Source organism: Delphinapterus leucas, chromosome 4 (assembly GCF_059928025.1).
Source record: "Delphinapterus leucas isolate spDelLeu-1000000601 "Yukka" chromosome 4, BTC_Dleu_Yukka2, whole genome shotgun sequence".
Taxonomy (NCBI): domain Eukaryota; kingdom Metazoa; phylum Chordata; class Mammalia; order Artiodactyla; family Monodontidae; genus Delphinapterus; species Delphinapterus leucas.
The window spans coordinates 263,438-285,894 of NC_143132.1; the positions used below are offsets into that span (position 1 = coordinate 263,438).

The 22,457-nt window shown below is 54.7% G+C and overlaps 1 protein-coding gene across 13 annotated transcripts in view; it reads right to left on the bottom strand.

The window, feature by feature from the left end:
- The window catches only part of DIP2A (DIP2 acetate--CoA ligase A), a 91,760-nt gene that overhangs the window by 14,588 nt on the left and 54,715 nt on the right, over positions 1 to 22,457 (bottom strand). For 10 of the 13 annotated variants that reach the window (XR_016392926.1, XM_030760895.2, XM_089910076.1 and 7 more), the window contains 13 exons: positions 21,733 to 21,797; positions 21,417 to 21,510; positions 20,320 to 20,439; positions 18,900 to 19,014; positions 17,306 to 17,529; positions 15,222 to 15,358; positions 14,676 to 14,756; positions 14,095 to 14,222; positions 11,564 to 11,678; positions 6,755 to 6,956; positions 5,790 to 5,899; positions 5,624 to 5,704; positions 3,163 to 3,286 (listed from right to left, as the gene is read on the bottom strand). Coding sequence is in view for 12 of the 13 variants with exons in the window: in XM_030760895.2 (XP_030616755.1) it covers positions 3,163 to 3,286; positions 5,624 to 5,704; positions 5,790 to 5,899; positions 6,755 to 6,956; positions 11,564 to 11,678; positions 14,095 to 14,222; positions 14,676 to 14,756; positions 15,222 to 15,358; positions 17,306 to 17,529; positions 18,900 to 19,014; positions 20,320 to 20,439; positions 21,417 to 21,510; positions 21,733 to 21,797 (1,596 nt within the window). In the remaining variant the exon portion in view is untranslated. Of the gene's footprint in view, positions 1 to 3,162; positions 3,287 to 5,623; positions 5,705 to 5,789; positions 5,900 to 6,754; positions 6,957 to 11,563; positions 14,223 to 14,675; positions 14,757 to 15,221; positions 15,359 to 17,305; positions 17,530 to 18,899; positions 19,015 to 20,319; positions 20,440 to 21,416; positions 21,511 to 21,732; positions 21,798 to 22,457 lie in introns of those variants that run through there. The other 3 variants (XM_022597064.3, XM_022597066.3, XM_022597072.3) reach the window with 2 other exon arrangements.

A 22,457-nucleotide genomic window follows, 5' to 3' on the forward strand; every position in this document is an offset into this window, starting at 1 on the left:
ACAAGCAGAGAGAAAGTGCCCAGCACAAGTCGTGTCCTGCCAGACACACTGAAAAGAGACGGTACCCAAAACCTGAGTCAGGAGTTCCAGAAGCATGAAAAAGAGGGAGAAAAGGCAGTAATGAAAAAGAACAGTTTCCTGAGATGAAGATTAAGTGGGCAGGAAAGTGAGAGAGGACCTAGACCCAGGCGTTTCCCAGTAAAATTCCTGAACTAGAACCAACAAGCTTCCAGGCAAAACAACAACAGACTTATAAAGGGTGGAAAAAAGAAAATCACCTACAACCCTGGGGAAGCACCTGCCACGCCAGAGAAACCTGTGATTCCTGTTCCAGCGAAGGCCCAGGCCGCCCAGGAAAGGGAAAGGGAAAGGTCTTCCAAGTGCCACCACCCGTGTGCCAGACGCAGGAGAAAAGCATCCCCTAACAGCCAAGCAGCAAACTCCCAGAGCCAGGACCCCAAGACAAGGCAGGAGAGGCAGAGCAGGCGCCGAGCAGGTGAGATGGCGCCGACGGGGAAGACGGGCTATAGGGGCCGCACTGGGCAGAGTGAGGGGATTCCACAGGAGCCAGGTGGCACCGGAGGGAGCCGGGAGGGCTGGGAGCCCCCAGGAGGCCCAGATGTCCCGACTGGGGAGGCGCAGGCATCTTGTTCCCACAACTGTGGGTCTGATCAGAGAGCAGGGCGAGGGGCGGAAACCGTTCACCCACTCACCGGCGCCAGTGAGCAGCCATGAGGGTTTGGGGCCAGCAATCCAGCCCAACACAGAGAGGCCCACGGAGTGGGGCTCGGGGCTCAGGGTGCGGGGCGCAGGAGGAGACGGGAGGGGTGGGGGGTCCGTGCGGATGGCCCGGGGGCCAAGTCCCACCCAAGGTACAAGGAAAAGAATCAGGGGCAGATCGTCATCTGTCCAGACAAAGTCAGCAGATAAGAACTGCAGCCCATTTTAACATGTGCTAAAATGCATTAAGAAAATGATGCAAGATATGAAAGAATAACAGAAATCAGAACTAGAAAAAAGAAATGAGGAAAGAAGTAGAAATTATAAAAAATCATTTCAGAAACGAAGATGGAACTAGAAGGAGCCCAAGAGCAAACAAGACAATGGACACAGAAACCACGAAGAGGACGAGACTGGAAACTCAACGGAGACACTCCTGGGGAAAACGACAGAGAAGACCTAACACGTGGGCCACGGGAGCAGTCAGGAGATGCGAAGAAAATCAAAGCAAGGGAAGGGACAGAGAAAAGACTACGGTTCTAGAAAACTTCCTTGAAATTAAAAAAAAAAAAAAAGAAAGAAAAGATTTGCATCTTCTTATTTAAAGATACCTTATGCCTTGTACGGCATTGATGGTGTAGTGGTGAGCGTAGCTGCCTTCCAAAGATACCTTAGGTAAGAGGATGCTGCCCTGTGATAATCAATGTTACAACCATATGCCGGACTTTAAGGAGGGAAAAAAAATGTCCTTTTGGCACCTAGAGCAAAAAGGCCAGTGACTCATAAGAGGAAGAAAATTAGATTATCGTCAGACTTGATGCTTAAGGCCAGGAGAAAATGGACACATATTTGAGAGGCTCAAGAAAAGAAAATGTGAGTCAGGGATTTTTTTATCTAGCAAAAACAACTTTCATTACGAAGTGTACAGACTGTTACCAACAAGCAAGAACTCAGGGGATACTGTTCCCATGAACCCTTCCTGAGAAACCAATTAGAGAACCAGCGTGGCAGAAAGAGACTGAACGCAGTCACCGGGACTGAGGGTGAGGAGAGGCCGGCTTTGCGGGCCCCCAGCCCCACCCGCCCCGGTGACACAGAGAGCACAGCTACAGGGAAAACGGGTGGAGAAAGCACGTGTGAAAATATTTAAGCTGCTTTCAAAAATCACACAGGTGGTCACGTATTACTACCGTTATTTTGGAGGTGCTGCTTGTGACACAGGATAAAGCAAGTGAGTGATCTTGGGATATTTGAATTCTATCGGCTCCCATCCTGGAGAATCAGGATTCTCAGTAGGGAAGAAGGGAGACACAGGCGTAAAGCAGACGGAACGTCAAGAAGGGTTCAGTAAAAGCCTGTAACCCTGAATCTGATCGGGTGCAGCAGTATGAACTCATGAGGCACTGCCTGTCTCCAAGATATAATTATTATACTCATTTTAAATCAGAGCTCTGTTCAAGGAAAGGGCCAACGGCCAGCGGCCGGCCCAGGAGGGACGAGCCCCTGGCCCAGGCTGGTGCTGTGAACACCAGGCTCCACGGAGAACTGGCCGGGGCACCTGGTCCCAGCAGACAGCAGGAGGCATTAGGGTGGGAGGTCACACCCGAGGACGTGGGAGCAAGCTCCCACTAGGGTGCGCCAAGAAACAGAATTCACTTCATTGATAGAAGGAAAGAAGCAACACTTACTCTACCTTTCACAGCTGAATTCTACCACTGGGTGACCAGATACTAACGAGGGCAAGTGTCTGTTTATAGTTTCTGGCTGATAAGTGAAAAAGAAAGGGCAGAGCTAGAACAGCACCATTTAGTGGCCCTTAAAGCGTTAATGAACGCGGGACAGAGAAGGTCAATGGCTGCTAGCGGCTAATTCTGCAAAAGGAAGAAACAGCCTTAGGGTCTTGCGCGGGAGTCTGACCGGGGTTCCCTGTGGGAGCCCAGGAGCAGCCGCCCCGGCGGCACACACGGAGCCACTCCAGACGGCGGGGACACTCCAGGGCCACAGAAGAGATGGACAGAGGGCAGCCTGCAGGTTAAAGGAGACTTAAAAATATATCAGATTTAAAGAAAATCGGCAGACTAAACTGTGATGACTAGGACGCTCATCTGGGTGATCAAACTATGGAGAAACGGAAGAAATGGTGACCACAGAGGTCAGGACAGAGGCTACTTTTGGAGAATGGAGGAGGTGGTTGGGACGGGAAAAGCAAAGATCCATTTCTCGACCTGGTTGGTGGTTACAAGGGTGTTTGCTTTCTAGTAATAAAACAGAGGGGAGAGATGCGGGAAGAACAGCCAGATGAAGAAAGCAAACAGAAAGGAAAGGCTGCACTAGGACAGGCAAGAGTGGACTCAATTACATACAAGTGCTCACAGGGGTGGAGGCACGCGTGACGGGAGCGCAGGGTGGGCACGGGCAGAGGGCAGGCCGGCAGGTCCTTACCTGGGGGGTAGACCAGGGCCACGTGGGCCCCGGTGGTGAGCCTGGCCTTCTCCATCAGAGCAGCGGCCACTCTCTCAGCTTTTTTGTGCAGCTGGATGCAGGTGGTGGTGCTGGTGACTGTGCCCTAGGAAAGCAATCGTGGGCACTGCTGAGCGGGGGGCAGGGGACGACCCATGGACACTCCGTGCACAGCCCGTGTCTGAGCCCCTGTGGTCAGGAACCAGGACAGGTGCCACTCCAGACCCGTCTGCAGTCTTCGCAGACCCTGGTCGTCCACCACGGTCAAAGACTTGGCGATTGAAGAAAACCCTTTTGGCCATTATGATAAAATATTTTAAATATAACAGTAGTATAAAGAACAATGTAATAAATATCCAGTTTTTCATTACCTAGTATTTTGCCACGTTGTTTCAATGTCTCTTTTATAAATCATCACCACTCTACATACACCCCCAATTCCATCCTCTCCCTCCCTAAAAGCAACCCTTATCTTGAATATAAACACACATAAGCAAATGAGAAACAGTAAATACAGGCCCCTAAACTGAACCCTGACGCATGTTCAGGCACCCCATCCACCAGGTCCCGGGGCCTGGGTCGCCGCAGGCTGCTCTTTCAGGGAGCCTGGGCGGACGAGTGGCTGGTGGGGCACCCCGCACCTGGGTCTCTGTGGAGGAGAGCTGGGCCAGGGACCAGCTCCGAGCTGACCCTCCCTCCCCCTGCCGACCCGAGTCAGGCCTCACAGCTCTCTCGGTCCTTCTCAGGAGAAGTACGGCGCCACTCGGCCTAACCACCACCGGCCTCCAGGACAGCCCGGTGCAGCGTCCAAACCCCTCACTGCTCCTTGGCCGAGGCCGCACCACGCAGGTCCGGGGGCTTTGCACAGCAGGTCAGGCTCTCCTCACACCCAAGCCGAGGTAAAGAGCGCCATGCCAGGCACGCACCGGGAGCCCAACGGCCCAGAGCCCCCCCAGTCCCCAAGGCTAGGGGCCACCTCGTGCCAGGGACACCACCTGCTAGGCACAGGTCTCCTCCCGGGTCGAAAGCCGGCATATCCTTGGAGACCTAAGGACAATTCAAACCTGAGAAGGTTGACAAGCCAAAAGAAGTGCAGAAACTTACAAGTTTTTGGAATGCACCTGGAGAAGGCCAGGTGGTCTTCTGTTGGTTCCTCCTGAGCTCTGAGCTTTAAAGACGATCATGGGGTCTTCTGGGCTGACTGTGCTCCTGGTGGTGTCTCTGGACACGCCCACCCACAGCCCCCTCCTCCCTGGTAAGCGCCCCATCTGCACAGGCGCTCAGCCCCCACGCAGGCCACCCTCGATCCCGCGGGCCTGCCTCTGACCCCCCTCACACGTTGTCTACATCCCCACGTCCTCTTCTCTGGGTGGCCATCTCTCGCCTGGACCACAGCCCCCTGGCCCGCTGCTCCCACCCTTGCCCTCTTACAATCCAGAGGAGTCGCTCGGAATCACGGGCCCCGTCACACCCCTCACAGCTCACGCCTGGGGTCAGCCCAGTACCCCGGCCTCGCCGCCTCACAGCCCCGGCTGCACTGATTTTCAGCTTCTCGCCATGAGCTGACTTTATCTTGGTCAACTGTTACTTATTGGCTTTAGAATTCCATCAGCCACAGGAAGACTTAATTCACTGTCTGGCGAACAGGGGCCTTTTCTGTCTTCTTTAACACTGTGTATGTAGCAGGCAGCAATCAATATTTTTGAATGAAGGAGCAGTGGCCAGTAATGAGCAGGACTGAAAGCCAGGCTGGTGTTTCTGTTGGTTTTTGGCTGCACCATGCGGCATGCACGATCTGAGTTCCCCAGCCAGGGACTGAACCTGGGCCCCCTGCATTGGGAGTGCAGAGTCTTAACCACTGGACCACCGGGGAAGTCCCAAGCCCAGTGTTTCTAAGACGTCAGAGCACAAGCGTCCTCGTGGGCCCGGGAGCGTCTGACAGCGAGTCATGCAGGGTTTTCATTGTTATTTTTCACGTTTTCATAGTTTGTCTACTGGCCCATAACTTACAGTTTCTCCTTTATACCCTAGAAGCCCCTGGTATCGTGTAACGCCCGCTGAAAGGTACCCAGGATCAGGGCAGTAAGCAGTATTTGTCATGTTAAAGCTATCAGCAAATGTAGAAGGTCTAAATTCCTAATCTTTACAAAATAAACATTTCCTTTTAGTTCACTTAGGAGTACTTACATGCATACTATTCATAATCAAAAGACAAGGTAATGAGAATTTTCCTGTTAAATATAAAAGCCACAGAAAGGTAACTGTGTGGCTTGTGTGGAAGCTGAGGCTCCCACACAGAGAGGCAGGCCAGCCGGGGCCTGGGTGCCAAGGCTTGCTGTTCTCCAAACGTGAGGCCTTGAGCCTGAGCGCCACGGCTGGGAAACAGACCTCAGCCCCCCTCCTAGGCGGGCAGCGAATGGCCTGCAGGCGTGGGCGGCCTCACCTTGGCGCTGAGCAGCAGGAAGAGCAGGTGCTCGGGCGTGGTGCTGGCCCGCCAGCGCAGCACGTCGGGCAGGAACAGGAGCTGCGGGGCGCACGGGGGGCGCTCAGTGCTGGCGGCTTCCCAGCCGCCAGGGAGGCCCCTCCTCCCCCTAGCCACCCGCCCTTACCTTCCTCGCCTGGTCACTGTCCTCCAGGTGAGACAGCTCCCTGCCCGAGGCCTGAGCGATTCTCTTCCCAGCGACCAGGTTCCCAACAACCATGGAGGCTGGCCCAACCTCTAGAAAACGAGAGGGGATTGCGAGTGAGAGGTGGGTGACGTCTGAGAGGTAATCATCACACAACTTTTTATTTGAACAGGCAGGCATTTAATTCTTCACTATGACACAGGTGTCCGGGAAACCAGCTACAAGGGTTATGCTAAGTGACAAACAGAATCTCTCTCTTACAAACAAGCCAGATGGAGACATTCACCACATGGCAGATGCCCTGGGGAGATATGATTTGACCTCAGCCACAGCTAAACTCTTAATGTATTTATCTCATTGTTTTACTGGTTGTGTTTCATTTAATGGTATTTTATGTGTGTAATAATCAACAAAGGTTAGCATTTACTAAAAATTTACATAACCAAAGGAATGAAAAACCGTACCTAAGAGTTAAACCAGGGAAGGGAAGTTGACCGTTTGTTGGGGCTTCCTAGGTCAACCCGGTGACCGTGGCTGATGACAGAGCCGAGTAGCAGCACGCGCAGTGCCCACAGGCCCCGTGGCCTCGGCGTGGCCGGCGCCCCACGGCACAATGGTGGCCGCAGCGGCGCTTTACATTCCAAGCTCCAGGGCTGCTCTTGGGCATCAGTTCTGCCCCCAGGGAGCAGCCTCCACAGCTCAGACGCCAGGCCTGAATCCAGTCCTGGGGTGGGTGCTAACAGGCGGGGGGAATCCCCATGCTGGGGACGTGGGGTTGTGCTCTCCCCTGGGGGGCAGGAGGTGGGGACCGACCCGGTGTGCCGTTCGCTCTGGCTCTTAGCCCCGACCCCAGAGATGGAGCGTTCAACAGGGCTGCACCAGTTAAACAGAAGCGTAGCTGCTGCAGTCTGAAGACGGAATAGACGTGTTGTGGGATGTACACTAACCTGGCTGCTTCTGGCGAGGCTTGGGAAGGTTGGTAACACACGTGTGAGGGCACATTAACACGTTACACGGGTGCAGCATCCCCTCCAGAAAGCGCTGTTTGGTTTCAGAAACGTGAATCCCTCCTAGAGGGGCCTTGGGCAAGGTGTTCGCAGGAACCAGGGCCAGACAGTACACGCCCACCTGGTGGATGCTGTCGATGGCCTGGAAAGGGGGGCATGAGACGGGGAACTGTGACCTCTGGGACATTTTGCTAGAAGAGAAACATGGCGAGGCGAGTGTGCATTTCCTATCACTTACACACACGTTCTGTGTATGTACACAAATCGAATATAAATCTGTAACTGCTCACATTAAAAAAAAGCCGTAAAAGTAGTTAAGTGACGTCCTGTGGGAGAAGCAGTGAACAGCAAGGCAGGCAGAAGCTGGACTCCCCTGAATACGCCTTGCTTTCAAATTTGGAACCATGTATATATTTTACACACAAAAAACTTAAAATTTAAAAAAGCAATCCCTGACAACTGAAAGTAAAATAAAACAATTGAACTCAACCAAAGTGGAATCAGGTTGGTAGCACAGCCCCAGAGAGAATCTATTTATAGTGACTTTAAACACAGGAATTTCATTAGTCCAGTCCCACGGGCAAAAAGAATTGAAAAAACATCTTAAGCTGCGCTCGGAAATTTCATACTTGAGAGGTAGTGTGGAGACGGTTATTTGGAGACTATGGTGTGTGCAGAGTGGCCTCAGGGCACGAGTACTTCTGCTGGAAGTATCACCACTGCAATTTTTCATTGTGGAGAAAGATCGGTGACTTAAGAAAAAACCCTGAGGTCTTGAGCTGGAACTAGCAGCATAAACCCATGATGCAGGTAATCTTGCAAAGCAGGCGGACATCACCTCCTACTCTGTCCACTGAAAAAAGCCAGTAACATCAAGTTCCCAGACAGTGCCCAAATTCCACTTCCCCTAGAAGGCAGCGGGGCCCCAGGAGTGTCGGGTCTAGGACACAAAATGCACCACCTCCCCAGGAATCGAGCTTCCTGTTCCCAGGTGTGGCCTCAAAGAACCCAGGAGGTGTGTCTAAAGGGCTCAAGAGCCAGTCCGAAGAGACTCCCACTGACCACTGTCAAAAATATAACAACTATAATCCACTAGTTCATAGTGAGACAAAAAATTAAAAAAGACTTAAAAGCCTGGCCCCACCAAGTGCCATTTTTACCTTATTTTGATCCTGAGTTTAACACACATACTAAACATTAGATAATCCAGGAAATTTGAATAGTGACTAAATATTTAATTATATATATATATATATATATATATAAATTATATACACAATTACATCCAAAAGAACAAAATACCTAGGAATAAATTTAACCAAGGAGGTGAAGGACACATGTACACTTAAAACTATGAGACACTGATAAAAGAAATTGAAAAAGATACAAATAAATGGAAAGATATTCTGAGTTCATGGATTGGAAGAATTAATATTGTTGAAATGTCCATACTACCCAAAGCCATCTTCAGATTTAATGCAATATCAAAATACCCATGACATTTTTCACAGAACTAGAAAATACACTAACATTTGTACGGAACCACAAAAGACCCTGAATTGTCAAAGTAATCTTAAGAAAGAAGTACAAAGCTAGAAGTATCATGCTCACTGATTTCAAATATCATAAAGCTATAGTAATCAAAACAGTATGGTATTGGCACAAAAACACATGTAGATCAATGGAACAGAATAGAGAGCCCAGGAATAATCCCACACATATGTGGTCAGTTAACTTACAACAAAGGAGACAAGAACAGACAACAGGGAAAGAAAGCCCCCTCAATGAATGGTGTCGGGAAAACTGGACACCACACACAAAACTAATTCAAAATAGATTAAAGACTTGAATGTAAGACCTGAAACCGTAAAACTCCTAGAATAAAACAGAGGCTATGGTAAACTCCTTGACATCAGTCTTGGTGATGATTTTTTTGGATTTGACACCAAAAGCGAAAGCAACAAGAGCAAAAATAAACAAGTGGGACTACATCAAACTAAAAGGCTTCTGCACAGCAAAGGAAACCATCAACAAAATGAAAGGAACCTATTGAATGGGAGAAAATATTTGCAAATAATATATCTGATAAGGGTTAAGATCCAAAATATATAAGAAACTCATACAAATCAACAGCAAAATAAAACAAAAACAAAAATCAAATAATGCAATTAAAAAATGGGCAGAGGACCTGAATAGACATTTTTCCAAAGAAGACATATAAATGGCCAACAGGTATATAAAAAGATGCTAAACATCACTAATCATCAGGAAAATGCAAATCAAAACCACAATGAGATATCACCTCACACCTGTTGGAATGGCTATTATCAAAAGGACAAGAAACAACAAGTGTTGGCGAGGATGTGGGGAAAAGGCAGCCCTCGTGCACTGCTGGTGGGAAAGTAAACTGGTGCTGCCACTATGGAGAACAATATGGGGGTTCCTCAAAAAACTAAAAATGGAACTACTATATGATCCACCAATTCCACTTCTGGGTATTTATTGGAAAAAAACCAAAAATGCTGGACATCCCTGGTGGCGCAGTGGTTAAGAATCCGCCTGCCAATGCAGGGGCACAGGTTCGAGCCCTGATCCGGGAAGACCCCACAGGCCACGGAGCAACTAAGCCCATGTGCCACAACTACTGAGCCTGCGCTCTAGAGCCCGAGAGCCACAACTACTGAAGCCCATGTGCCTAGATCCTATGCTCTGCAACAAGAGAAGCCACCGCAATGAGAAGCCCACACACCGCAACAAAGAGTAGCCCCTGTTCACTGCAACTAGAGAAAGCCTGCATGCAGCAACAAAGACCCAATGCAGCCAAAAACAAATAAATAAGTGAATAAAAAAATACCAAAATGCTAACTTAAAAAAAATATATGCACCCCTCTGTTCATTGTAGTATTATTTACAATAGCCAACATACCTAAGCATCCATCAATGGATGAATGGATAAAGAAACTGTGGTACACACACACACACACACACACACACACACACAGGAATATTACTCAGCCATAAAAAAGAATGAAATCTTGCCATTTGCAACAACATAGATGGACCTTCATAGTATTATGCTAAGTGAGATAAATTAGATGAAGAAAGACAAAAACATATGATCTCTTACATGTGGAATCTAAAAACAAAAACAAAAAGATGAGCTCATAGACATAGAGAACAGATTGGTGGTTGCCAGAGGTGAGGGGTGGGGGTGGGGTGGGAGAAATGGGTGAAGGCATCAAAAGGGAGAAACTTCCAGTTATAAGGTGATAAGTACTGGGGATGCCATGTACAGCATGGGACTGTAGTTAATAATGCTGTGCTCTGTGTTTCAAAGTTGCTAAGAGAGTAGATCTTAAAAGTGCTCACCACGAGAAAAAAATTCTGTAACTCTGTGTGTTGACGGACATTAACTAGACGTAGTGACTCTTTCACTATATATACAAAATCAAATCATTATGTGGTACACCTGAAACTAATACAGTGTTACATGTCAATTATACCTGAATAAAAATTTTATTGTTAATTTTTAAGACGTGATACTGGTACTTCTTTTTTAAAGAAAGAAATACTCAAATTTACAGGTAAAATCTGTGAGTCCGGGATTTGCTTCCAAGCACTCCCGAGGGAGAAGCGGGAAGGATGGGCGGGGCACGGCTGGGGCCTTGACTGTCGGTCATTGCTGAAGCAGCGATGGACACACAGGGGTTGTTACACTCTCCTTTGTATGTTTCGTATATCAGAAATATTCCATAACAAAACATTAAAAATTTTCATTAAAAATAAACGTTGTAAATATTAGTAGAAAAACCGATCCTCTGAAGCTCAGAGCTCCCTGGCCTCCCCGACACTGGACTTTGTCTGCTCTGTACAAGTGTCCTTTCTTAGGTGGCTGGGGCCGAGCACACACCACAAAACCAACCGGAGCTGTCGGGACACCAGAGGGCTTCCCTGAAAAGCCGCCAGGACTGAAATTCACCCAAAGATTTGTACACTATTGTCCACAGTAGCCTTATTCACAATAGCCAAAAATTAACAACCCAACGTCCACCAAGGTGTGAACAGATAAGCAAAAGAACACAACTTGGCAATAAAAAGGAATGAGCCACTGATCCACACACCACGAGGAACCACACAAACGTGATGCCAAGGGAAAGAATGCCAGACCAGGAGCCAACACTGAGATTCGTCTGCACGGACGTCCAGGGAGGGGGCAGGGCTCATCCCCGGCGACACAAAGCAGCCAGCGGTTCCCCGTTAGACGGGAGCACTCTTACCTGTGGTTACCTGGGTGCGTATACTTGTCAAAACTCATCAACCTGGACACTTGAAAATGGGCTCCTTCTACATGTAAGTTACATTCAGTAAAGCTGAGTGGACACTTAGTTTGTGCTCTTTACTGAAGGCAAAGTTTACTCCCTTCCCGGCAAAAGAACTTGTTGAATCTAGTTCATTATTTAAGGATGTAAACGTGGACGTGTAGGGAAGGACAGTGCGCAGCACGCGGGTGAGGCCGAGGGCATGTGCGTGTCAAACGGGTGTCACGAGGTGGGAAGCACGCGGAGTCCCAGCCCAGGCGCGAAGGGTTCACTGGGCTATGCTTCCACCTTGCTACACGTTTGAAATTCTCAAAGCACAACACCGATGCGTGCAAGTTTACATCTCTCACCCCGGTGGATGGCAGCTCCGTGGGGCCACCCCTCACCTCGAGGGTCAGCTCGCGCTCAGCCAGTGCCCACACGCACCCACCTGTAGCACACGGCTCATCCACTGGAAGCTGTCCTCCTCTGAGGCATCGGGCCGCTGCTCTGCCACCAGCACGATCCGGTCATCGTGCAGCACTGTCACGGAGAACACCGCAATCCTGGGGGAGGAAGGGACAGAGATGACGGCCCGGCAAGGGGGGCCGGGACGCGGACGCCCCGTCCTGCCCAGACGGAACCCGCAGCAGGGCTGGAGGGAGACGTTGTCCAACAGAATTTAAAGGGAAGCAGCCACGAACCTCCTCCAATGTGGATGAAGTAAGTTTCGATTCACAAACAGAGAGCACTTCAGTGCACAGCAAACAACCAGGCACATGTTGTAAAGAACGTTTTCCTTAATTGCAATGTTAATCTATGTGATGCACTCCTTTATGCAGAAGCCTCTGTCGAGAAGTTCTGTTAATTATCTATTTCTTCGACCAGATGAAATCTCGCACCACCCATCACTCTGCTCCTGTCTGTGGCTGACGGCAGTGGTCTTCTTTCTCGCGTCTGATCGAAGAAGTTCGACATGTTCTCCTTTTCTCTGTGCTGCCTTTTTCTTCCTCTGGACTTTGAGTGGATTCTCCTTTTCTTTATGAGACAAGCATCTGTCTCCCCATCACGCCCATCCTGCTGGCACGGCTGCCAAGCTAGCTCTGGGCCCTCACTGACCTACCTTCTCTGGCTTGCTCCTTTGGCCGCTACGCACAGGCACACACACACGCACACGTGCACCCACTCTCTTTAATGCAACAAACTTTACCCAGTATTAACATTTCCTTACTTTCACACATCTTGTTTCTCTTAGTACCTCACCCAAAAGTGTTTTCACAAACATGGTCTTTTTGTGACAAAACTTCTGAACCTTACGTACCCAAGAATACTTTTACTGCAACTGCACAATTAAGTGACATCTTGGGATGAATATAAAATCTAGGTTAAAAGTTCCTCTGGGGCTTCCCTGGCAGCGCAGTGGTTGAGAGTCCACCTGCCAATGCAGGGGACACGGGTTCGTGCCCCGGTCCGGGAAGATACCACATGCCTCAGAGCGGCTGGGCCCGTGAGCCATGGCCGCTGAGCCTGCGCGTCCGGAGCCTGTGCTCCACAACAGGAGAGGAGGCCACAACGGTGAGAGGCCCGCGTACGGCAAAAAAAAAAAAGTTCCTCTGAAAAACTTAAAACGTTACTGCACTGTCATCCTCTGGCTCCAGCCCCTCTGCTGGGGAGTCTGACGCATCCTGGCTGGAGGCCCACCCCACGGGCCCCCTTCCTCAGGGTCCAGACACACATCCCCCACCCTGAGTCTGCTCTCAGGATGCCAGGCCTTCTTGCTCCACTTCCCTCTTAATTTTTCTTTTAAACTTTCTATTTCTTGACTTCTGGAGAAATTCCTTTATCTGGCTTTCCAGCTTATCAGCTCACTCTACAGCCGCCTCTGCCCTACATTTACTCCATCTGCTAAACACTGTCCTGTCGGGACGCCGTGACCTCGTCCAGTGCACAGCTCCTCCCTGGTGGACGCAGGTAGGCCACCTCTCCATCCGCCGCCGCGACCACCCTGCACCCCCGCTAGTCGCTGGGCCGGCTTCACCTCCAGGTGCCATCAGGTGTCGGTGGCCATGCGAGGCTCCCTAACGCACCCAGGAGCAGGCGTGGGCTACCCCGGAGTCCGCTCGGTGGACACTTGCACTGACGGTGTCTCCGGTTTCTGCTTTGAGTCCTGTGCGCCCCGGCTCCAGGCTGCACGCACCCACCAGGCCTGCCCGCCCTGCTGGTTTCTCCCGAGTGCTTATTCGCGGCCGTCATCCTGACCCGGAGAAGGGCCGGCAGACCATGCTCACCTACCACTGGCAGAATTCCCTGACTGTTTCTTTAAGGTATATTCAAAGGACGGCTCCAGGCAGGCTTATAGGCACCTTAGCTTGAGTAACGAAAGCACTACCTTGAGAAGAATACAGTGAAGAAATGCAGTGGCTGAGTGGACCAACTAGGAGAAGGGGCTGCCTCCTCCAGGACAAAGAGAGCTCGGAGCTGGACAAGCTGGACAGGGCGCCCCCTCCCCGCCCCAGCCGCCCGGGGCCCGGGCCAGGGGCCCCCTTACGTGCTCTATGGACATGAGAATCTGTAAAGTGACTGCCTAACACATTCAGAGAAGGCGAACTGACTCTATCCCAGGAGACAACGGCCTCGGGTGATTTCAGGCAAAAAGGTGCCCTCCGCTCCAGCCCGCACTCCCGAGGCTCTCCGGCAGCTGCCCAGGTGCCCTCGCCCTCACGCGCACTGTGCTCCGTGCCCAGGTCGAGGTCTGGATCTCACCCTCTAAGGAACCATGAGCTCTGTGGGCGGTGAGGACTCCAACTCTGGCATCCTCGCTGCAAATGTCATCCTGTTCTTTGTGAAGTTCCTCTGATGAACAGGAATTTTTAGGTTTTGTGTATTCAAATCACCGGGCTTTCCTTCCACTGCAGGAGACCTCTCGAAGGTTAGCTAGAGAAGGAACCTAAAGGCACGGCAAGGGGACCCGCAGCGCATCACCTGCCTCTGTAGACAAACTTCATGGGCTCCACGGCCAGTGCGGTGGCCACGATGTCGTCCGCGTTGTGTCTGCGGACCCCCACCACCATCAGCCCGTCCAGCTTGCCCACGACGAAGACCAGGTTATCCTGAAGGCAAGGACGCTGGTCGGGCCCCGGACACGTGGGCAGGCCCTGTGGCTCAGGCCCTGCTACAGAGACCCGACAGCTCGGAGACCAAGTAACTCACAGACAGGGCCAGCGGGCCCCCTGCCCACGGTGACAGGGAGACCCAGGCAGGGGCCACCAGGGGTGAAGAGGCCCTAAGCCTGGCAGGCTTTCGGGGCGGGGCGAGGGGGCACCCAGGGCAGGCATCAGCACCGGAAAGGTCAGAGATGGGAATGCAGCTGAGGGTGAAGTCTGTTAAGGACTTGATGCTCCTGCGCTACAGAAAGGGCTCCCCAGCTCGGCCCCAGTGACGTCCTGGAGGCCGGGACTCTGTTGGGGGGGGGGGCGGTCCCGTGCACAGGGGACGCAGAGCAGCACCCCTCCCCAGCTCTGAGCCCATCTGCAGGCCCAGGGCTGCCAGCGGGACATACTCACAGGCCCGATGAAGCCCAGCAGCCCCGTCCTGGTGAAAGGTCTGTCGCAGACGGGTGCGCCCCCTGCCGTGACTGGGACAGTCTGCACAGAGTGGGGAGGACAAGGTCAGGCGTGGTCCACAGGGGTCAAGCGAGCGGCAGGCGGGCGAGAGAGAGGGCCAGGCATGCGCTGCCCGCGCCGGGCGTGGCTCCTCAGACGGGCATCACCGCGTCTCCCTGGAGGGGAAGGGGCTCCCACCAGGGCCAGAGTCGCTGCCGTCTGGTGAGACCCCCTTCAGGCTCCTGGCCTCCACGGCCCGTGCTCCCCCTCCCGGCCTGTCCCGTCCCGGCCTGGGGGCTGGGGGGCACTCGCTGGACTCTCCTGACGACCCCACGGCTCCAGCCCAGAGGCCAGCTTCCCCGGGCCAACCTGGATCCGTCAGGGCCATGAGGCGCCCACGCAGGGCTGGCCTGCCAGAGCGGGCACTGCCGAGAGCCACACTGTCCCCTCCCACCCCTCCGCAGCTGCGGACTCGACCTCTGCACAAAGTAGGGACCAGGCACGGACCTCAAAGATGTTCTTTGTGATCCCAAGCAGCCCATAGTATGCTGTCGCCGTCGCGCTGGAGTTGACGCAGATTTCTCCAACTTCATCGGTTTTACAGAGGTAAGGGGTCCCCTCCACCTTCACAACACACACGTTAGCTAAAGAGAGAAAACAACCCTCAAGGGCACGAACAAAGAGGACACTGAGATGGGCCATCCCCAGAGACCCGCGGGCTTGGCCTCTGCAGGGTGGACACGAACAGTTCGTGTGCTCCAGGCTTGGACACTCACACCCCTCTGGCCACAAGCCTTCATGTTCCACACGCGGTACCTGAAGGTGACAGAAACGCTCCCAGTCACGCGGGCTCTGTCGTCCCCACCGGCACCGCCCTCCTGAACCCGCAGGAGATGGGAGGTGCCATCCGCTCACACCTTTGCCTTTCGGGCTGGCTCCCACACCAGGTCTGACGACCCCACCCGAGCGTGGGCCCCTCCCGCGGCCCCATGACCCCCTTCTGTCTTCACCAAGCAGCATGCCCACTGATGCGGCCGCCTGTGGCCCAGAGCCTCAGGAGGGCAGGCAGTGGAGGGTGGCGCTGCTCTGTGTGCGTTTCCCCCCAGATCCGTGCACTCGCCTGCATTCTAATACAACAGAGACCCCGCCCACGCCACAACCAGACCAAAAGGGACAACCCCGGCGTGCCGTGCTAACACAACCCTGGGGCTGACACAGAGAAGGCTGCGCATCTGCCGAAAACAAGACCCCCCAGGTCCTCACTGACTCAGGCCTGCAACAATCCCGGCAACAGACACACACACACCCGAGGGAGCGTGTGCACGCATGCGCACACACACACACACACACCCCTGAGGGAGCACGTGCACACATACACACCCCAAGGGAGCATGTGCGCAGACACACACACACCCCTGAGGGAGCACGTGCACACACACACCACACACACCCCTGAGGGAGCACACACGTGCCTGAGGGAGTGTGTGCACACACACAGAACCTGGTCCAAGTTTAAGAATAAAACGAAAGTCCTTATACTTTCAATCAAAAGAATCACCTATTACAATATTTCACCATCTTTTAAAGAATTACTGTGCTCGCCACATAACAACTAAAAATCAGAAGGACCCTGCTCTTTACCCCTCATAAAATGTTTATGCTGGAGTTCCTGCCTCTACAGAACCGCTGAGTCCTTATTTTTGGTAGACTTATGCAAGGAAAAAACACAACTCACGCTTCTAAGAAAGTGGAACTAGAAACAAACTCAAACGTCCCGCCTTGTTGTACGTGTCCGACCTCTGGCACACGCACAGGCCCAGACCGCGGCCCGTGGCCCTCCCGCTGGTTCCCAGCCTGTCCCCGAGGGTGGGCGGCTCACGCCCCGCCCACGCAGGCCCTGTACCCCGGAGAGCAGCAGACGGGGCGACTGGCGCAGAGATGGGGCCGCTCTCCGGAGGCGCCCAGGTGGGTTGGCAGCTGCCCGGAGCCCAGGAGGGCCAGCACGGGGAGGAGGGGAGCTGGAGCAGCCACGGGGTCACTGCGGTGAGGGGCGCTCCCCAACTCAGTGCCACAGGGCCTCCCGGGCCCGGCTCTGCTCTCAACTCTCCCCCATGACCCTGCGCAGGGTCCCGCGTGTGCTCACGCCTGCGGGGGAGCTTCAGGGCACAGCGCCGTCACCTTCCTGCGCTCGCTGGCTGCCACGGCGGCACAGACACCCCGCGACGCATGTGTCATCTGGGCCCGGGGCCTTTCCGGGAGCACAGGGATCCCTGGGAACCTTCAGGGCCACGCTGCTCCCCTAACAGGCCCTTGTCAGGATGTAGAGACAGTCTCATCACCGGGTTACCTGCAGACGTCCAGGGGCCTGAGATTGACGCCTGGCCTCGAGAGAGGCGTGACGACTGCCTGGTGCGCAGTGAGCACCCAGAACCCGAGCTCTGGCACTACTTCCCCAACGGTGGAGAACCAGAGTCCGGTTCACAGGCCATAGACACACCTCGTATTTCAGCACAACTTTAACTTGATACAAAGGGAGGCAAAAAGCAAAAAATATGTTACTAATTAAAATCCCAATTCACATGGGGAATCACCTGAAGCCCTCTGGTGCTCGCGTGCTCCAGAGCCTTTGCTGCCGCCCGGCCGCAGGACAAGACCATCCCCAGCTGTGACCTCACCTCCAGGCATCACCTGACCGACATCCTGAACCGTCAGGACCGAGAGCTTCTCTTCCGCGTCCAGTCTGATCACCCCGTGACTGAGGCAGCTCATCGACAGCACAGCTCTTCTTGGAGGAGGGCCCCCCAGGTCAGGCGGCCTGGAAACAAAACTGATTAACTGACAAGGGGAAAGAGCCCGTGGGCGTGGGACCACGGCCCCCTGCCGACAGGACGATGAGCAGCCAGGTGCCCGTCTGCGCCGGCTGTGGGGACGTTGGCTGCAGGACCTTGGGGGGCAGCATGTGTCTCCACAGGTCTGCACGACGCCCCACCCCACGCACTCCTCTGCAGGGGGCCCCTGTGGGCCGCAAGGACGCTTCCACCAGGCCGTCCTGGGACATCCCCCGGAGCCCCAAGCAGCAGGTGAGCAGAGCGACACGCCTCCTGGGAGCAAGCCTGCGAGCACCAAAGCCAGGGGAAGGAGCCTGGGACCGCACGCAGGAACAACGAAGCGCCGGCCACTCCCCAGCCCGTGCCAGCCCGAGACCATCAAACTACCGGCAGAACTGCCCTGAGCAGCCCTTCGCAACCCCTGACCGTGGGAAGCAGGAGAGGGAGGAAAGTGACTGCTGCTGTTTGCGACGCCAAGTTTGGGCCTGACTAGTTTCGCAGCAGCAGGAACCAGGATACTGAGAAACAAATGTCACATCTTCTCCAGCGGGAAAACACTACTCTGCTGAGCACAAGAAATCACCATAGAACAAAGGAACGAAGAACACCTCATGGTCTGTGAAGAATAAACACGTTGTTTCCACTGCTAATTGTTACTAAAGTTTTACCATCACTTACACCACTATTTATAAATACACAGACGTGACACAAGACCACAGCTGAGGCTAATTTGAGTTGAGGGTGGAAAATTAACACTAAGTCACCCGCAGCTGCGAGGACGCTGCCCTCTACCCGAGGATGGCGCTCAGGGCAGCGTGGACGACCTGGGCAGGAAGGTGAGCCGAGGGGCACACCTGCGGAGGCCTGCAGAGCGACATGGATGAGCCCAGAGACAATGCAGCCTGGGGGCGGTGGGGCTGGGGGCACCACTGGGAGGTCAAGGGTCCCACAGGCACAGACCCCCGTCCACAGCTGATGCGCGCTGGCCGCCGGCCACCCTGCCCCGGAATAGGGGCGAGTCCTGGCTGCAGTGTTTACTGCGGGACACAAGGCCTTCCTGATCGGAGGAACACCCGGGAAAACCAGCTCGCGTGCTGCAAGAATCCAGAGATCGCGACCCAGGGAGCCGCTATCAAACTTGCGCCACAAACCAGGCCGGCGTGGGACATGCGGCCAACACAGGCTGCTGGATGTGGCACCTGGGGCTGCCCCATTACAGCACCAACACACCTGGGAAACGGGCCCAGGGCCGGTCGCTGCTCTCGATTTCTCCTGCTCAGGAACAGATCAACCAAATCTGCTACCACAGGTAATTCGGCTGAACGAGGAAGAACTAAGCGTCTACAGCATGGTCTACCTGCGGATGGCCACCGTGAGCGCCTCCGGGGAACTGGCGCAGGGACAGATCACCTCCGGCCTCAGCCCTCTGGCCTGGAAGACGTTGAGGAACGCGTCACAGGAGGATATGGACCCTGCGTGAGACAGAGTGGACGCAAGAGCTGAGTGCAAGGCCGACGGGCACGCGGCGTGGGGGACGCCCGGCGCCGGGCCTGGAGGCTGCACCCCTCCACCTCACAGTCAAAGTCTCATGGGGAGGGGGTGGGGCTCTTTCCATGAAAAACAGGGCGCGTTCTCAAATCACCAGCAAACAAGCAGCCAACTCTCAGCCCGGCGTTGTCTCTGAGGTCTAACCCACGGCCTCACCCGCCTCCTGGCAGCTCTGCCAAAGGGGAGGTGACCCAGGGCACTAATGGAGCCGCAGCCGAACCTTCCACCGCTTGAGGCCCCGGCCACGTGCGCGCCCTCTCCTGGGCGTGCCTTGGAGCTGCAGCCTCTGCCAAGCAGCCCTGCCGTGCCTCTCCTGCGGGCACAGCCTAGCTCTCTGTCCCTGCTTCTCCGCCAGTGTCACCGGGCCACGAAAACTCAGCTCCTAGGAGGCTGGGTGCTGCCCGCTCAGGGCCTGAGTCAGCACAGCCCTGCACCCACTGGGGCCCCGGGGCTGCACCATGACCTGCACCCTCTCTCTGCACAGCGAGGCTCCAGGGAAGGAGGGGACCTGGTCATGGGTCCTTGTGTCCAGCAGAGGACACACAAGACCGTCCAGAGGGCTCGAAGCTACAGGGAAGTGACGGGCACTCGGAGTGGTGGGACCTGGGGTCTGGGGGGCAGCAGCCCCGGGACGGGCTCCTGGTGGCTCGACGGGTGCACCGCAGTGGAGGGTCGGAGAAGCCGGCAGCTCCTGGTGCTTTGGAGGCAGGACGGCGGGGCCCTCGGGGTTCGGGGTGGGTGGAGGGAACGAGAGGCTTTGGGGTGCTAGAATGTAGGGTGCCCTCCCGAGTGTCGGGGCCACAGCTGGACAGGGTATTAGATGAAAGGCAGCCTCTGGTCCAGGGCGGATTCAGTGCACGAACAGTGACACACAGGTGTTAAAGCAGTGAGAAAACTCCCCGGGAGGACACGGGGCGGCCGGGAACGCGCAGCGGCCAAGCCAGCGCAGTGGGGCACAGGCCACAGGCTGGGAGCCTGAACCGGGCTCTGGCTGTATCTACACTCTGGTCAGACCCGCTCAGGCACGGACCTCCCGTCCACTGTGTCAAAACCACTTTAAACGGAGAGGCCTGACAAACACGTCTGAGACGCACCCGTGAGTCACCACGAGACCCCGAGTCACAGTGCAGGAGACGCACCCGTGTCCACGGGGCACCCAACACGTTCCGGCTCAGCCCTGAGCCCCGGCGGCTGGCCCGCGGGGGCGGGGGTGGGCAGGCGGTACTCACACGGGTTCGCACCGTCGGCCACGACCAGCAGGCGCAGGGAGCTGAGGCTGACGTCCCTCTGACCTCGCTGCGCCAAGAGCGACCAGTGCATGTCGCGGGACTTCACCAGCGCGGCCCGGGCTGCGGGGGGGGCGGGGACGTGCCTGCGTCAGGGGCGCGTGCACACAGAGCAGGCCGCGTGCTCCCTGCCGCCCGGCCTCCCCGCCCAGTCTACCTAGAAATCAACTCGCTCGTTCGCAACTGATTCTCTCTCGGAGCCTCTCTGCTCTCCCCACACCTGCCCCTCCCTCTCGAGCTGCCCCTCCCACAGCCGTGAGGCTGGGCCTGCCCTGTGCTGGGGACCCCGGGGACGTGGGGCTGCGGGGAGGCCCCCGATGTGAACAGACGGGCTGGGCCGCATTCCCGGCCCTGCTCTCACCAGCAGAGGCACCCGCCAAATGCCCCACCGGACTTTGGTTCTCCTCCATTAGGCAGGGTAAACAGAGACAGCGCCCAACACGCCACAGAGCACGGCCCACGTCCACATCGGTAACTGGCACCATCATCGGTGCAGTCGGCAAGCACACGGCCACCCGGGACAAGTCAGTGCGAAGAAAGCCCGAGTCCCCCTCAGGGGTGACTAGAGGTGCCCCCGAGCTCCGCCGAAGCAGAGCCAGAGGGACGCTCAGACCACGCAGGTGTGGCCGTGCTGGGGAAGCACCGACTGACCACAGGTGGACAGCAGGGCAGGCTGGGCCCCACGGGCAGCCCCCTCACTCTGGGTCATAAGCCGCTTTGAGTAAACAGCTTTGCTGCTGGTAGCTTGAAGAGCCCTAACTTCAAATGAAAACCACCTCAAGAACTAAGAATTAGGAGCATTTCTGTGAGAGAATAAAGTTAGGAGTCTACGGCCCTTGCAGAGAAGAGCTGTCCTCCACGACCCCCCAGCTCCCCAGCGCTGGCAACTCAGACCCACCACAGCTGTAGGGGAGCCTGGCCCCGGCCCACACACGCCTGCGGTTCTGCATGCTGCTTTATTTTTTCTTAATCGCCAAAGATGAATTCAAAGAGGCTTCTCTAATGAAGGATGAATGGAGAGATGGTGCTATTTCCGTTACCTTTATACGCACACACTTTCTGAATCCAGGAGAGTGGGTTCGCCTTCATCAGCGCGTATGGGATGCTGACCACGTGCATCCTGTTCATGACACTCTGCAAAGAGACGAGCGGTCGGGGCTGGGCACGAGCCCCGCCAGGAAAGGCACAGAGAGCATCAGAGCTCTGCTCAGAGGACAGCTCAGTCCAGAGACACCGCTCACACCAACACGACTAAGGGTTTCTCCATCAGCCACGATAGGGCTCGGTGTCACCCACGGACGTGAAGCCTTAGCGGCCCTCCCTCTAACAGTCAGGTCGTTTAGACACAGCACTCACTGTTAACACTCCGTGCCACAGGCCGGCGTCCCTTTTGAAATCCAGCACATTTGTTAACGTTTCAGCTGAAAGAGGACAAAGACGGCTAAACCACGTGTTTAACCATGGCTTGTGGGGAGTGACCCTCCTCACAAGTCACGTGCATTTTCAGAGAAACCCTGAGATGATTACATCATCAACATATAAGAGTTTTAGGAAAGATACACAGCGCTCCCAAATGCCATGCACCAATCAATCAATAATCTTGGTTATCAAGTTACTTGGTTATTCAAATTACTGGAAAAACATAAAAGTAGAAGGTCATACAACTGTGGATTAAAACGGAGAATCTGCTGATCACTAATCTGGAAACACAGGGAGCAGCATACACTCCAGAGGCTGCAGGCTTGGATGTGGAGATGAAGGACCGTGGCGGGTCTCTCACCTCTCAACCCTACGCCCGCACACCCCCACTTCTCACGTCATCCTGCAGCCCCGGGAAATGTCACAGGCTCCCCGTGTCACTTCCCTTCAGAGATGTTCCTTCCCTCCTGCCCACTCTCTCTCCCAGAGGCTGTGCTGAGCGTGCTGTAGGGCGCAGCGGTAGCTGGGGTCCCAGGGCCGCTTCCAGCACAGCCCTGAGCTCAGAGCTCAGGCAGAGGACAGAGCCTGGGGCTGCCAGGCGCACCCACAGGAGGAACACCCAACAGTGAATAGGAAGTTTGGTTTGTGTGCCAGGAAATGCT